Here is a 12,227-nt window from a genome sequence, read left to right as displayed (position 1 = left end):
AGATTTGTAATAATATATGGGTTAGTGTGCATTTTGACAGTTTGAGTCTTGTTTGCATGATGCAGTATACGTTACTGTTCAAAATAGGAACATAAATTAAGGGTGATTTTCTCCTGTAACATAATGTTAAGGTTAGTAAGTTACTAACCATACCAAAATCAATTTAAAACATACTGGACAGGCCTGTGTGTGTGGTGACTGTGGAAAAACGGTGAGGCATTTATTGTATCTATTGAATATCGCGCAGCAAGTATTTTATCGAAACGGCAATGACTGGTTGTAAACAACTCCAAGTGTCTGAGTAGTTGTGTAGCTTAATAACGAACCCTTCTGGTGGTGTATTAGGTTAACCCTAAGCTAATAGTAAAGTCCGTTAAACAGGATGTATGAAATAGAAGCTAGTCTGCGCGCAAAGGTAATGTTTGGAATCACTTTCTACCAGACGGCAATGCTAATGTTAGCCATTCTGTCCTTATGCTAGGAAGGTAACGTCCAACCAGTCGTGTCAAGGTTACGGTCTGAAAACAATGTACATTGCCTCAATTAAGTGTAGCACCTGAGTGTTATTAGTTTTATTTATTTAAGATGTCACTTAAGAATATACAGGCATTTTTAGTTGCTGTCAGAGTGAGTGTAATTACACCCGCCAGTAGGGGGCAGAGAAAAACAATCTGTGGTGAATTGCTGCCAGCCTAGAAGAAGAAGGATAAGTTTTCTTTTTTTTTCTTGGAGTTGTGAGACAGAGCCCAGAGAGTGAGTGTGTGTGTGTGTGTCCAACCCAGTTTCGACAGTTTGCTATATGTTGCCATTAGTCCTGCTGGAGAAGAATAAAAGTGAACGTTTTCTCTATACCAATACCGTCGCAGCCTGAGTGGTGTAACATAAGCATTCTTATACATTTTTACTGCTTTTTCTTTATCAGTATATTTAACTGAATTGAACATTTAACCAAGTGGAAATCCAGTCTTGACGGTTAAGTCATTTAAGTTACACAAACAGGTTTAAGTTCATCTGTTAATGTCTTTTTAAACAAAATGGTTCTATCAACAGGAAGAAGAACAGTACAGCAGTTCAAACTGAGGGTTAAGTAGAGAGGAGTGCTTGGTTTAAAGCTGCAACAGTAGTCTCATTCAGGCAAGTAGAAATCCATTTATGTATCATATAATATTGTTGTTGTTTTCCTTTATTCCTCGCTGTGTAATGTAATATGTGTGGCAAAAATTTTTACATCATCGTTTTAATGTCACAAATTGTGTCTGTTTGTTTACAGGATAACCTTGCTCTTAGGATGAGCCAGTGGGCAGCTGAGGTCTAGTGAGGAGGACAGATTTTCAGCACTGACGTCATCAAGGAGAAGCAGTAGGCCTCCTTTGTTATGATGTTACTGATGTGACAGTGGTTCAACAACACTGTTCTACTGATCTGGAGTCTTTTTTCATCAACTGTAAACCCTTCTACTCCCCCCGTGAGTTTGCTTCATTCATACTGGTCAGTGTTTACATCCCACTGCAGGCAAACGTGCAGGAGGCGCAGCGCATGCTTGCCGACCAGATTCTATGTGTGGAGCGGACAAACCCGGACTCCTTAGTTATTGTCCTTGGTGACTTTAACAAAGGCAATCTCACCCACAAACTCCCCAAATACAGTTAATTAAATGCCCGACCAGAGAGAACATTCTGGATCACTGTTACACCACGGTAAACAACGCCTATCACGCCGTCCCACGTCAACAGACTCTTCAAGAGACAGAACCCCTGCAAGGCAGCTAGGCCAGACTCTGTCTCTCCATCCACCCTCAAGCACTGCGCTGATCAGTTGTCTCCAGTGTTCACAGACATCTTTAACACCTCACTGGAGACATGCCATGTGCCAGCCTGCTTCAAGGCCTCCACTGTCATCCCTGTCCCCAAAAAATCAAGTATTACAGGACTTAATGACTACAGACCCGTCGCCCTGACCTCTGTGGTAATGAAGTCATTTGAGCGCCTTGTGCTGTCCCACCTTAAATCCATCACCGACCCACTCCTGGACCCCCTGCAGTTCGCCTACAGAGCCAACAGGTCTGTAGACAATGCAGTCAACATGGCCCTCCACTTCATCCTGCAGCACCTGGACTCCCCAGGAACCTATGCCAGGATCCTGTTTGTGGACTTCAGCTCCGCCTTTAACACCATGATTCCAGCACTGCTACAGGACAAGCTCTCCCAGCTGAGCGTGCCTGACTCCATCTGCAGGTGGATCACAGACTTCCTGTCGGAGTCTGTCAAACTCCTGAAGTTTGCAGATGACACCACCCTCATTGGGCTCATCTCTGGCGGGGATGAGTCCGCCTACAGGAGGGAGATTGATCAGCTGGTTATGTGGTGCAGTGAAAACAACCTGGAGCTCAACGCTGTGAAGACAGTGGAGATAGTTGTAGACTTCAGGAAGAACACAGCTTCACCCTCCCCCATCATCCTGTGTGACTCCCCAGTCGGAACTGTGGAGTCCTTCCGTTTCCTGGGGACCATCATCACCAATGACCTCAAGAACCTCATTTTTAGGCATATATGGGGGCAGTGGCGCCTTAAATACAAGTTGGCTAATTACCGTTCTAAAATGAGAAGCAATTTCAGTGTTGACACAGTATTAATCTGAACCAAAGCATTGAGATGAGATGTGATGCTGTTAGCTTGCAGCCGGACCCTTACCTTGGCGAGAAAGGAACTTTTTGAACTTTCTGATATGGAACCTGTGTTATGTTCTTCTTTCACTATTCTCTCTACCCCCCTCCTTCTTAACCCAACCGGTCGAGGCAGATGGCTGCCCACCCTGAGTCTGGTTCTGCTCGAGGTTTCTGCCTCTTAAAAGGAAGTTTTTCCTTGCCACTGTCGCCTAGTGCTGCTCATGGTGGGATTTGTTGGGTCTCTCTCTGTAAATACCTATTTTAAAGAGTATGGTCTAGACCTGTTCTATATGAAAAGTGCCTTGAGATGACTGTTGTTGTTGATATGGCGCTATATAAATAAAATTGAATTGAATTGAATTGAAGATTGCCTGGTAAAGCATGATTTTTTAATGATGCCTTTTAAAATTTTAATGTTATCATTTAAAGTGCAAATTAACCCTAATGTAAGAGAAGAGCTAAAGGAGGAGGTGAAGATATTCTGCTGAGCTATGTTTAATGATGGTTGTTTTTAGCACATATGTGTTCATTCTGCCCTGATACTGAGGTCACCAAATCAGCTGATGGAGAGGATCCAGTGGATGTATCCATCCTTCTTGAAGGCAAGGAGATGTTGCAAGGATGTGGCAATACTGCTAAAGCTTGCACGCTGCTTATGGAGCTGATTTATGCCCTTGTTTGCATAAGTTTACATACCCCCAACACTGCGCTACACTTTTGAAGTGTTTCCGAAACTTTTTCTAGAACTGGATGGGAGTAAACTGTCCCCAAAAGTACAAGCTTTCAAGTTGAAGTTACTGTCTTAAAAGCTATCTCCATGGCAAATACTGCTGTTGGTACACCCCAACTCACTTCTCCATCTTGTAAATGACTTTAACAACAATTTACAAAGACACTGTCAGCTCCATGGGACCCTCTGCTCACATACAGCTCACCTGGGAGTCACAGACAGAGGACAGCAGCCTTTTTCAGCTTTGACTTTGCTAAAGACTGTGTTGGATGTAGCTAGGACTTGTTGATTTTACAAACTTTCTTTTTATAAGATGGCTGATGGAAAAATAATGCAAGAAATAAATAAATAAATAAATAATTGCAGGGGAATTATAGTGTGTTGTATGCCAATCTGAATATCAATATCCCTTTTATTAGAAACACTTGGGTAAGTGTTAAATAATGGGTAAGGGAATTGACAGAAATGGTAATTTGGAGCTTCAGTGATGTGGTCCTGCTTGTGTCCTTGTTGATAATTAGCACCCTGCCTTTGTTCTTCACCTTGGCTAACTAGTGAGACATTAGTTCTATTACAGATAAAGGGTAAAGAAGTGGTTTTATTCTTTAGAAGTGTTAATACTTTTAGATGTTGATCTAAATGTTTTAATGCCTGAAGGTTTCAGTGGCATAATTAAAGTGCACCAGTCCACAGTGCCGGTTTGAATGTTGCAATTGCACTGTTTAAGAGGGCTGTATGGTTTTCATTGAATATTTGCAGAGCACTATTCCAGCTCTGTGTTGGGTGCAGTGGATTTGTCTATAAGAGCATGGCACTATTGACACAAACAAATCTTTGCAGTATTTACTAACAAATCAATAACCGTCTTAACTTTGACACAGGATAGTACTTGGAGTGGGTGAGGTACTGATTTGAACAAGCATTTAAGAAGTATTGGTTGTTATTGCATTATATGTATTTTTGATAAGTTCATATTGGTGAATACAGATTGAAATATTTATGGAACAGCATAAATAATAGCAATGAGCATCCAGTCATACTTACAACTACAACTACAATAGGGCAAAAATTACCATTCTATATCAGTGGGTGCTGAGATGGCTGCTGAGATTTCACTTTGACCTCTCAATATTCAGTGATGTTTCTATACTGTTGTTACATGCATACATGTTGACAAAATAAACAGTTTACTTGTATTTTATTTAGTTGTGTGATTTGTGATAAAGAATATTAAATGCTAGAAAAAATGAGAAAATTTATTCTGTAACATTTATTAGAGGAAAATTAGCACAATTACACAATTACACCTAGTAATATAACTTCATACAACTAAGTAATTAAAAATATTTAACAGAAAAAATATAGGAAAACCTACTTATTTACTTCATAACAGTAAATATTACAGATGTATAAGATTTACTCAATATTTTGATGACAGTAAGTTTCCTGGCTATGAAAAAAATTAATGTACTTTACTTGATTAGTTTAAATAAATATAATGTATGACATAAATATAATTAAGTAAAATTTACTTAATATCTTCACCAATGTATAGTTTAGGGGTAAGTACATTTTACTTGATCTAGTATTAAGTAAGTTGTACTCAATATTACAGCAGTAAAATTTACTTAAAAAGTACTACTGCAAATTGTTACGAGGATTTTATTAAGTAAATCCTACGAGTAATTTTTTCAGTGTAGTTTTGACCTAAATGCTACACTGGCATGCTAACATGCTGATGTTTACCATTTTCACTGCCTTTGTTCAGTGGGTTTGCATACTAACATGTGCTCTTTAGCACTAATCAGGTAAGTGCTGGAAATTAAAATTGACCTGATGATGGATCTAGATGAAAAGGGATTACCAAAGTTATAATTCATTCAGAGGTCAACATGATTGTCTGTACTAAATTTAAAGAAAATCCATCCTATGGTTGTTGAGATATTTCAATCAAAACCACAAATGACAACCTGATGGTGGCACGTTTTGGCAGATTCAGTAGAATTTGTTCATTCTTTGAGGACCATTAATGTTTTTGACCACCAATATTGCCTAAATATGACAATGCAATGTAACTGTTTATGCATACAGGATACAGGATACTGTATACTCATACTGTATACTGATAATTGTTTTTAATGTTTTATATTTCAAATTTTACAGCCGTAACCATTCTCTAAAAAATTCACACTGTAAACACAAATTAACATTTAGAAATATATTATCCAACTGCATCAACAAGAATGCAACTGTTACAGATTCCTTCTTGAAGCTAGAAAATATACAAACATTCATTACATCAATAAAATTGTACAATGAGCATTTCCATACTACTTCTATTACAGTTCTGATAACACCATGGATGGAAACAAATTAGCTGGAGTTAACAGGAGCAGGAATATTCAAAAAATGATCAAATCATCTTAATATGTATGAACCTTCAAATGGACAAGAATCTTTTAATGTGTTCTGAATCTGTGTAGCAGGAGGGTGGAGAGTGTGCAGAACTGTCAAGTCTACATGACAGCAGCTGCTCAGATTAGGAGTTGATTGACCTGTAAATATGTTCTTAAGGGCTTCTTGTGTATACATTTTACAATTTTACTTTACTCAGCAACTATAAGTACCTGAACTATTTACAGTCAACTGGGTGACCAATGACTCGTCAGTGTAACCTGGTTGGTTTTCTACCTGCTGTTGCCTGATTTCCATTTATTAAATTTAGTTGCATAGTTTGCAAGGAACTGACAGTACCCTGATTTTTTGAGGAGTAGCTCCAGCCTGCTTGAAAGACAATGTGCACTCGGCTGCTGCTGATACTCACTTGTTGTATGTTAAATGAAAAAGGACATTATAATGATTGAACACTGGTGCTTTTCCATTTTTAGCCCATAAACCAATTAACTACAAATTGCCCAAAATTTTACATTACCATTGACAATTTCAATACAATTGTTCAATGATTTTATAATCAATTTATTGAATAAATCAGTATCTCATAAAATGTCTCAGTTTATGGACTAGGTGTTTGTGGTAGGTAAACCATCACAGCGAACATTACGTCATCTTTTTATTAGCAAACACGACTTTGTGTTGTATTGAAGCTGTAAGCTGAACCACATCTGAAAAGAAAAGAAAGGAAACTCTCAGTCCATTTGTGGTTTTACAGTGGTGTTACAGAGTAGAGGTTCTTTTTCACGCACAAACTACCTTTGACAACTGACAAGAGCATACAGAGAGCACACAGGCCGACAATAGCAAAGTGTAGTTTAGGTGACATTCCACCAGCAATGTCATTTTAACAGGCAAAAGCGCTGCTCAGCTCCAGCTAAAATGAGAAACTGCACCTACACTGCACTGCTAATGAGAGCATCAGAGCTTAGTGAACCTATGTATCTTTCCAACCCCAATGTCAGTTTGACACCAGTGTGCCCAATTATTATTTCACTTTCACAAGCTAATTGTTACTGGCTCATGCAGCAGGATGCTGCACTGTAAAGCCAGGTGATGTTAGAGGAGAGGAGCTGCAACACGATTAGGCTGACGTGGATAAAAAAAAAAAAAACAGCAGAGTACACTAATGGAAGGCTTGGATTTTCATCTGAGCCACTGAAATATGCCTGCATCTGTCTCCCTGTCCTGATCCTTGGGATTGGATTGGGACATCTTTATTTATACACTGATCAGCCTCAACAATAAAACCACCTACCTAATATTGTGTGCCACCAAAACAGCTCTGATCTGTCAGGGCATGGACACTCCAGTATCCTGTAGTTTCTGGTACTGGGACATTGGCAGTGAATTCTTTGGGTCTGCAACAATGTTCAGGGGGGTCAAAGTAACATTCAATCCTAACCCTAATCCAGCAATGCCAGGACCCAAGGTTTCTCAGCAGAGCATTGCATTTTAAGATTGATCAATGTTATTCACCTCACCTGTCAGTGGTTTTAATGTCATGGCTGATCAGTGTATTTCTCCTATGACCATTTAGTCATCCTCCTTTTCCTCATCCCCTCCAAATGACAGAAGGCTGTTATTCTTTACTTTCTTTCCAGACTTCACCTCCTTCTCCTCCTTCTGTCCTCCATCACTCTTCTTCTTTTTGCTGGAGGTAGCAGTTATGCCCTTGAATTTCTCTGAGGAAGAGCGTTTGGCTGGTTTCTTGAAAAAGATTTTACCATCTGGAGGAGGTTCATCATCTGCAGACAAGATAGACAAGTATGGTTTAAACTGACTTTTTAGCAAAGTTTGCATAGACAGGGATTTTCACTTTAGATGCTTGCTGTTGCCTTAAAAAAAATACATCATTTTAAGATCACCTCCAGACATGTTCCAAGACTAAAATAAAGACTTATTTCATTAAAAACTTGACATTATTACTGATATATTTTCAATATACCTTACATACAAATTTGAGAAATAAATGATTAATTCCCCTGCCCAGTGAATGTCATCTCACCTGTAGAGCAGCTATCCCACACTGAACTCTTCTATTAGCCCACATGAATGGTAAAATAGTAAATGGACTGCACTTATATAGCTTATATAGTCTATTCATATTGACCTCTCAAAGCGCTTCACACTATCATTTGTACAGTACTTGATTTATACATATAAAACGCTCTCTAACACATACACACTCACTCACACACCGAAGATACACTGGGGGCATTTGAGGTTCAGTATCTTGCCCAAGGATACTTCGGCACATGGACTGGAGGAGCCAGAGATCAAACCAATGACCTTTCGATTGGTGGGCAACCCGCTCTACCTCCTGAGCCACTGAGTCTCAAGTTTTACCTGAAAGACTCATGTTTTAATCTGTGATGTGGAAACATTTGATTATAAAATTATAGCACACCCTGGAGCATCTGTCCTGCCAGGCTGCTGCTGACAGCTTGTCAACTGATTACATGATTCACCCACTTTTAGGGGGCAGCACTAGTCCATGCCCCATCCCTCACTGAAAAATTCAGAATCTATGTATATGCAAATAAGTTCCATTTAAAAAGTTTAACTGCTGGATTCAAGATGTCTCCGACATCCTAGCCCATTCACAATAAATGTGCAATGCAGTTAAAGTTTCCCTATTACACTGGTGTATGTTGCCTCCAAATCAGTTGTAATGTCACAAATCATGCTTGCAAGTACACACTACATTAAACTTTATTTATGGGGACAAACACAGAGAAACTTTCCATTTTAAGCATTTAAAATGGTCTCCTAGTGTTTAAACTCTGAACAAACATCATTTTACACTGTGAAGCTCAAACAATAGCAATAATGTGAGTAAAACATTTAACTTGTCTGTACAATTCTCTATGTCAAGTGGAATAACATAAAAAGACGATTCTTGCTCCTTCACCCTTACCTTTCTCTGTACCACCTCCACTATGCATTTTACCCTTGATCTTCTTAATTTCCTCTGAAGTTAGGTCTCCATCTTTTAGAACCACAACTTGAGGTAGCTCATCCTCTCGATCACTCCCACTGTCATCATCCAGTGTTGGCATCACATGACGCTGAGAGGGGAATCAGAAACCAAGGTCAAGACCAAGAAGAAGTTGCTTAGGACAATTGCTAACTGAATGAAATGACTCAGAAGTATCTAAGCAGCAGCCATGATAAGACCTGGTCGAATTCTCTGTGTTTTCCTTAAGCACAGGGTACACTGGACCATCCTTAATGAGAGGCAAGGACATAATACCGTCCCACAGTTCCCCGTTGACACACCATTGTTTAAACTACGTTATATACAGGAACACATACAGGAATTGTGGCAGTGTTTATTCCAACAGAGAAGGCCTTGCTGCCTGACAGCCGCCCACTGCAAATCACCACATACCTTTGTATCAACATTCGGCCCTTCTTTGTATCCAACATCATTTTTAAACTTCTTCAGGAAGGAGGGCTCCGCTGGTTTCACCCACGATACACCGCTGCCCCTGTTTTTGTTCATTGCAAAGCAGTAAATCAATATAAGCACCCAAATGAAATAATAATTGATTTTCGATTAGCATAGGTTTCACTATGGCTTGCTTAAACATAACCTACGTCATCAAAATGTGCCGTTACGAGTTACGTCACTTCGGGAACTGCGGCTGTGAATTTGAGAAACTCAAGTCAAGTTAGCGAAATGTTATGGGCAGGGGGAGTATTCGGTCTTCAAAATAAAACCACGTAATTAGTCGGGGACATAAACTAATACATCTTATCCTGTTGTAATCGTTTGTTAATCTCTAAAAACAAATTAAGAATACTTCCACCTTGTTATTTAGGCCACTTGCTGAGGTTTAATAAATTTGACACTGTAGAACTTTGGGAAATAAGTATGTAAGTACTACGTGGACTAAATGGGGCGTCATAGGACTACCTTAAAGGCTTGGGGTTTTGTCGCTGTCCTGCTTGCTGTCACATCGATAAAGTTCGTCCAGCAGGCTTTTGTTCTGAAACTTCCTATTGCCTTCTATATCCCTTAAATCAGATTTGACTTTGTTGAGGTTTCATCCTGTTCGGTTATGTTTTCAGGGTCTTTTTACGCTGTATTAGCGGGTTTTTTGAGTGCGGCTGCGTCTTTGTCTGCTAAGCTGTCACTCGGTGCAGACTACCTGAGAGAAATGTGTGAGTCGAGGATGGGCTACTGGACTGACACGTACGGTGGAACTGCAGGTTGTGACTGGGTAAGGCGGACTTAATTGCTAGCAGTCATTTTGATGTGTCATATTAGAAAGAGCAAATGTGTAATTCATAACATTACTGATGAAAATTAACTCCTAACTTTTTTGGTCCATCTACCTGCTCAGGGACTACAGATGGAAATTAGCAATTGCTAAAACCCGATATGAGGCATCTCCCCTTCTTTTACATAAGGATAATGTTTTATTGTACAATGTCCCTGTTCAAATAAATCAATTACAATTATAATTACAACTGGTTTCACTCCTGCTTTTCTCCATTATGCCTGTCTGATGTGGCAAAATGTTGTCCATGAATTGCACTGCATGTACTGTAGGCTACAGGACTTCTTGTTAAGCATGAGAATTATGTGTCAGTACAATGATTAAAATGTAAAACAAAACAATGAACACTTATAGGAGATTATTCCTTTTATTATTTTATTATTCCAATTGTAGCTAACTGCTGCTTTCCCCTTTCATCTGTGCGTGTTCCCAGCTCCACATCCTCCTGCGGCTGCTGTGTGGAGGCCTGCTGCTTACATGTAATGCTGTCATGTGGACCTTCTTCTCTAAGGCTCTCCGACACTGCTCCTCCTCAGCCAGGGCCACAGTTACTACCACTGCATTTAACTTCATCTCCTCAGTAAGCTTCTAAATCTCCTATGATGCTCTTGTACTTACAAAGCTTTAGTGAAAGCATTCAGATTTATGTTGCATCTGCATTTCCAAGCCTATTTTGTTTGTGTCCAGGCCATCCTGGGGAAGGTGATATTTGGAGAGACTCATGCAGCTCTATGGTGGGTAGGCATCTCTCTCACTCTGTGTGGACTGCTGGTGCTTCATAGATCCACACCTGATACCCTCCCACACAAGGAGAGCAAAAAGAACAAATAATGTTAGCAGTTTGGCTTGCCACAAGTGTCCAGCCTCTGCTCTTCACTCACAGTCACAACAAACTGTGGAAAGACTCCCTCAGAGACACATAATGTTTCTCAGGCACTAGGGAGCGGAAATGTTGCTTCTAAAAGGAGGTAACTCAGTGTCTTAAGGTTATGAGCAATTAAATAATGGACTACAGCATGTTGCACAGAGCTGACAGTATACTCAGTACCATCAGTCCCAGGGACCACATCTGGGACTGATGGTACTGAATATACTATGGATTACAGACTTACATGCTCCCATTGGTGCAGCCAGTTCTTTCTCTTTTTTTTTTTTTTTTTTTTTTTTTTTGATGAGAGTATCTTGGCCTAGATTTGCAGGTTTTGAGTCAACACAACAATGCCTCCATCAATCCAGAATTCAGGTAATATTTGAACTGTTCAATGTATACAATCACTTTTTTTCCCCTGAGTTATATGCGTAAAGATCAGTTAGATTACAGTTGTTTACAATTGGTAACACACATATCTTAAAACCTATTTCACTTTTTGAAATTCTTCACAAAGTCCTCTCCACAAAAGTCAATGTGAACTACACTGTGGATCCGTTATCACTGTGATCATATCTTTTAAAATTCATGAAATGTCTTCTCACCAAAACCCAGCCACCACTAAAACCTGGTGTATTTCTGTTACATTTTGCTCATTTGCATACTAATGTAAAATCGATATGTTGATATATATTGATGCTACATTCTGCCGCATCTACATCTCACTCATTCATTCACTCATTCACTCATTTTTATGACCTGATGACCTCTATGAAAGATGTGTGCTTGTTAGCATTTTTTAGGTTATTGAGTCACAAAGTGTTACTAATGCAAATTAGTGCATTTTGAATGTGAGATTAAGTGTTGTGCTGAGCTGTATGTCAGTAAAGAGAACTGCTTCAAGAGTTTTGAAAAAGTGAACTCAGTGAATAGAAATATGGGTCACCAACTTAAAAAAAACGGCTACATTGGCCAGTTTCAGGCAAAGAATTTGGTCACCATTTTTAAGCTTGTCAAAACCATGTTTTTGTCTCACTCCTGCAAATCTAATGCAAATGTAATGTTTTTTCTAATCATGATCCAAGTGGCTAAGTAAAGACATCCTCTGTTGTTGTCTTGTTGTACCTGTGCATAATGTACCCTGCTTAATGTTCACTTGCTTAGGAACTGCTTTTTGCAACTTTCTCCATATGTTCAGGCCCAATCTCATTTAAGAGGAATGCC

General features: G+C 39.4%; 2 protein-coding genes across 3 annotated transcripts; one reads left to right on the top strand and one right to left on the bottom strand.

The window, feature by feature from the left end:
- Nucleotides 1-5,511: 5,511 nt before the first annotated feature.
- On the bottom strand, nt 5,512-9,478 carry kiaa1143 (KIAA1143 ortholog). Of its 2 annotated transcripts, none has more exons than XM_018680747.2 (3): nt 9,241-9,478; nt 8,800-8,917; nt 5,512-7,594 (listed from the first exon to the last, which is right to left on the bottom strand). In XM_018680747.2, the coding sequence occupies exons 1-3, from the start codon at nt 9,352-9,354 to the stop codon at nt 7,383-7,385; spliced, it is 444 nt and encodes a 147-aa protein (XP_018536263.1). In that variant the 5' UTR covers nt 9,355-9,478; the 3' UTR covers nt 5,512-7,382. The 2 variants fall into 2 exon arrangements, with proteins under 2 accessions (XP_018536263.1, XP_018536261.1); XM_018680745.2 differs by having other exon boundaries at nt 8,767-8,917; nt 9,241-9,477.
- A 320-nt stretch (nt 9,479-9,798) lies between these two features.
- LOC108886099 (transmembrane protein 42) lies at nt 9,799-12,116 on the top strand. Its single transcript, XM_018680748.2, has 3 exons — nt 9,799-10,075; nt 10,569-10,715; nt 10,823-12,116. Exons 1-3 carry the CDS (start codon nt 9,914-9,916, stop codon nt 10,964-10,966), a joined length of 453 nt encoding a protein of 150 aa, XP_018536264.1. The 5' UTR covers nt 9,799-9,913; the 3' UTR covers nt 10,967-12,116.
- Nucleotides 12,117-12,227: the final 111 nt, after the last annotated feature.

This window comes from Lates calcarifer, linkage group LG15 (assembly GCF_001640805.2).
Source record: "Lates calcarifer isolate ASB-BC8 linkage group LG15, TLL_Latcal_v3, whole genome shotgun sequence".
NCBI lineage: Eukaryota > Metazoa > Chordata > Actinopteri > Centropomidae > Lates > Lates calcarifer.
Note: the sequence above shows the minus strand (reverse complement) of the source record. Positions and strands in the feature narration are given on the sequence as shown.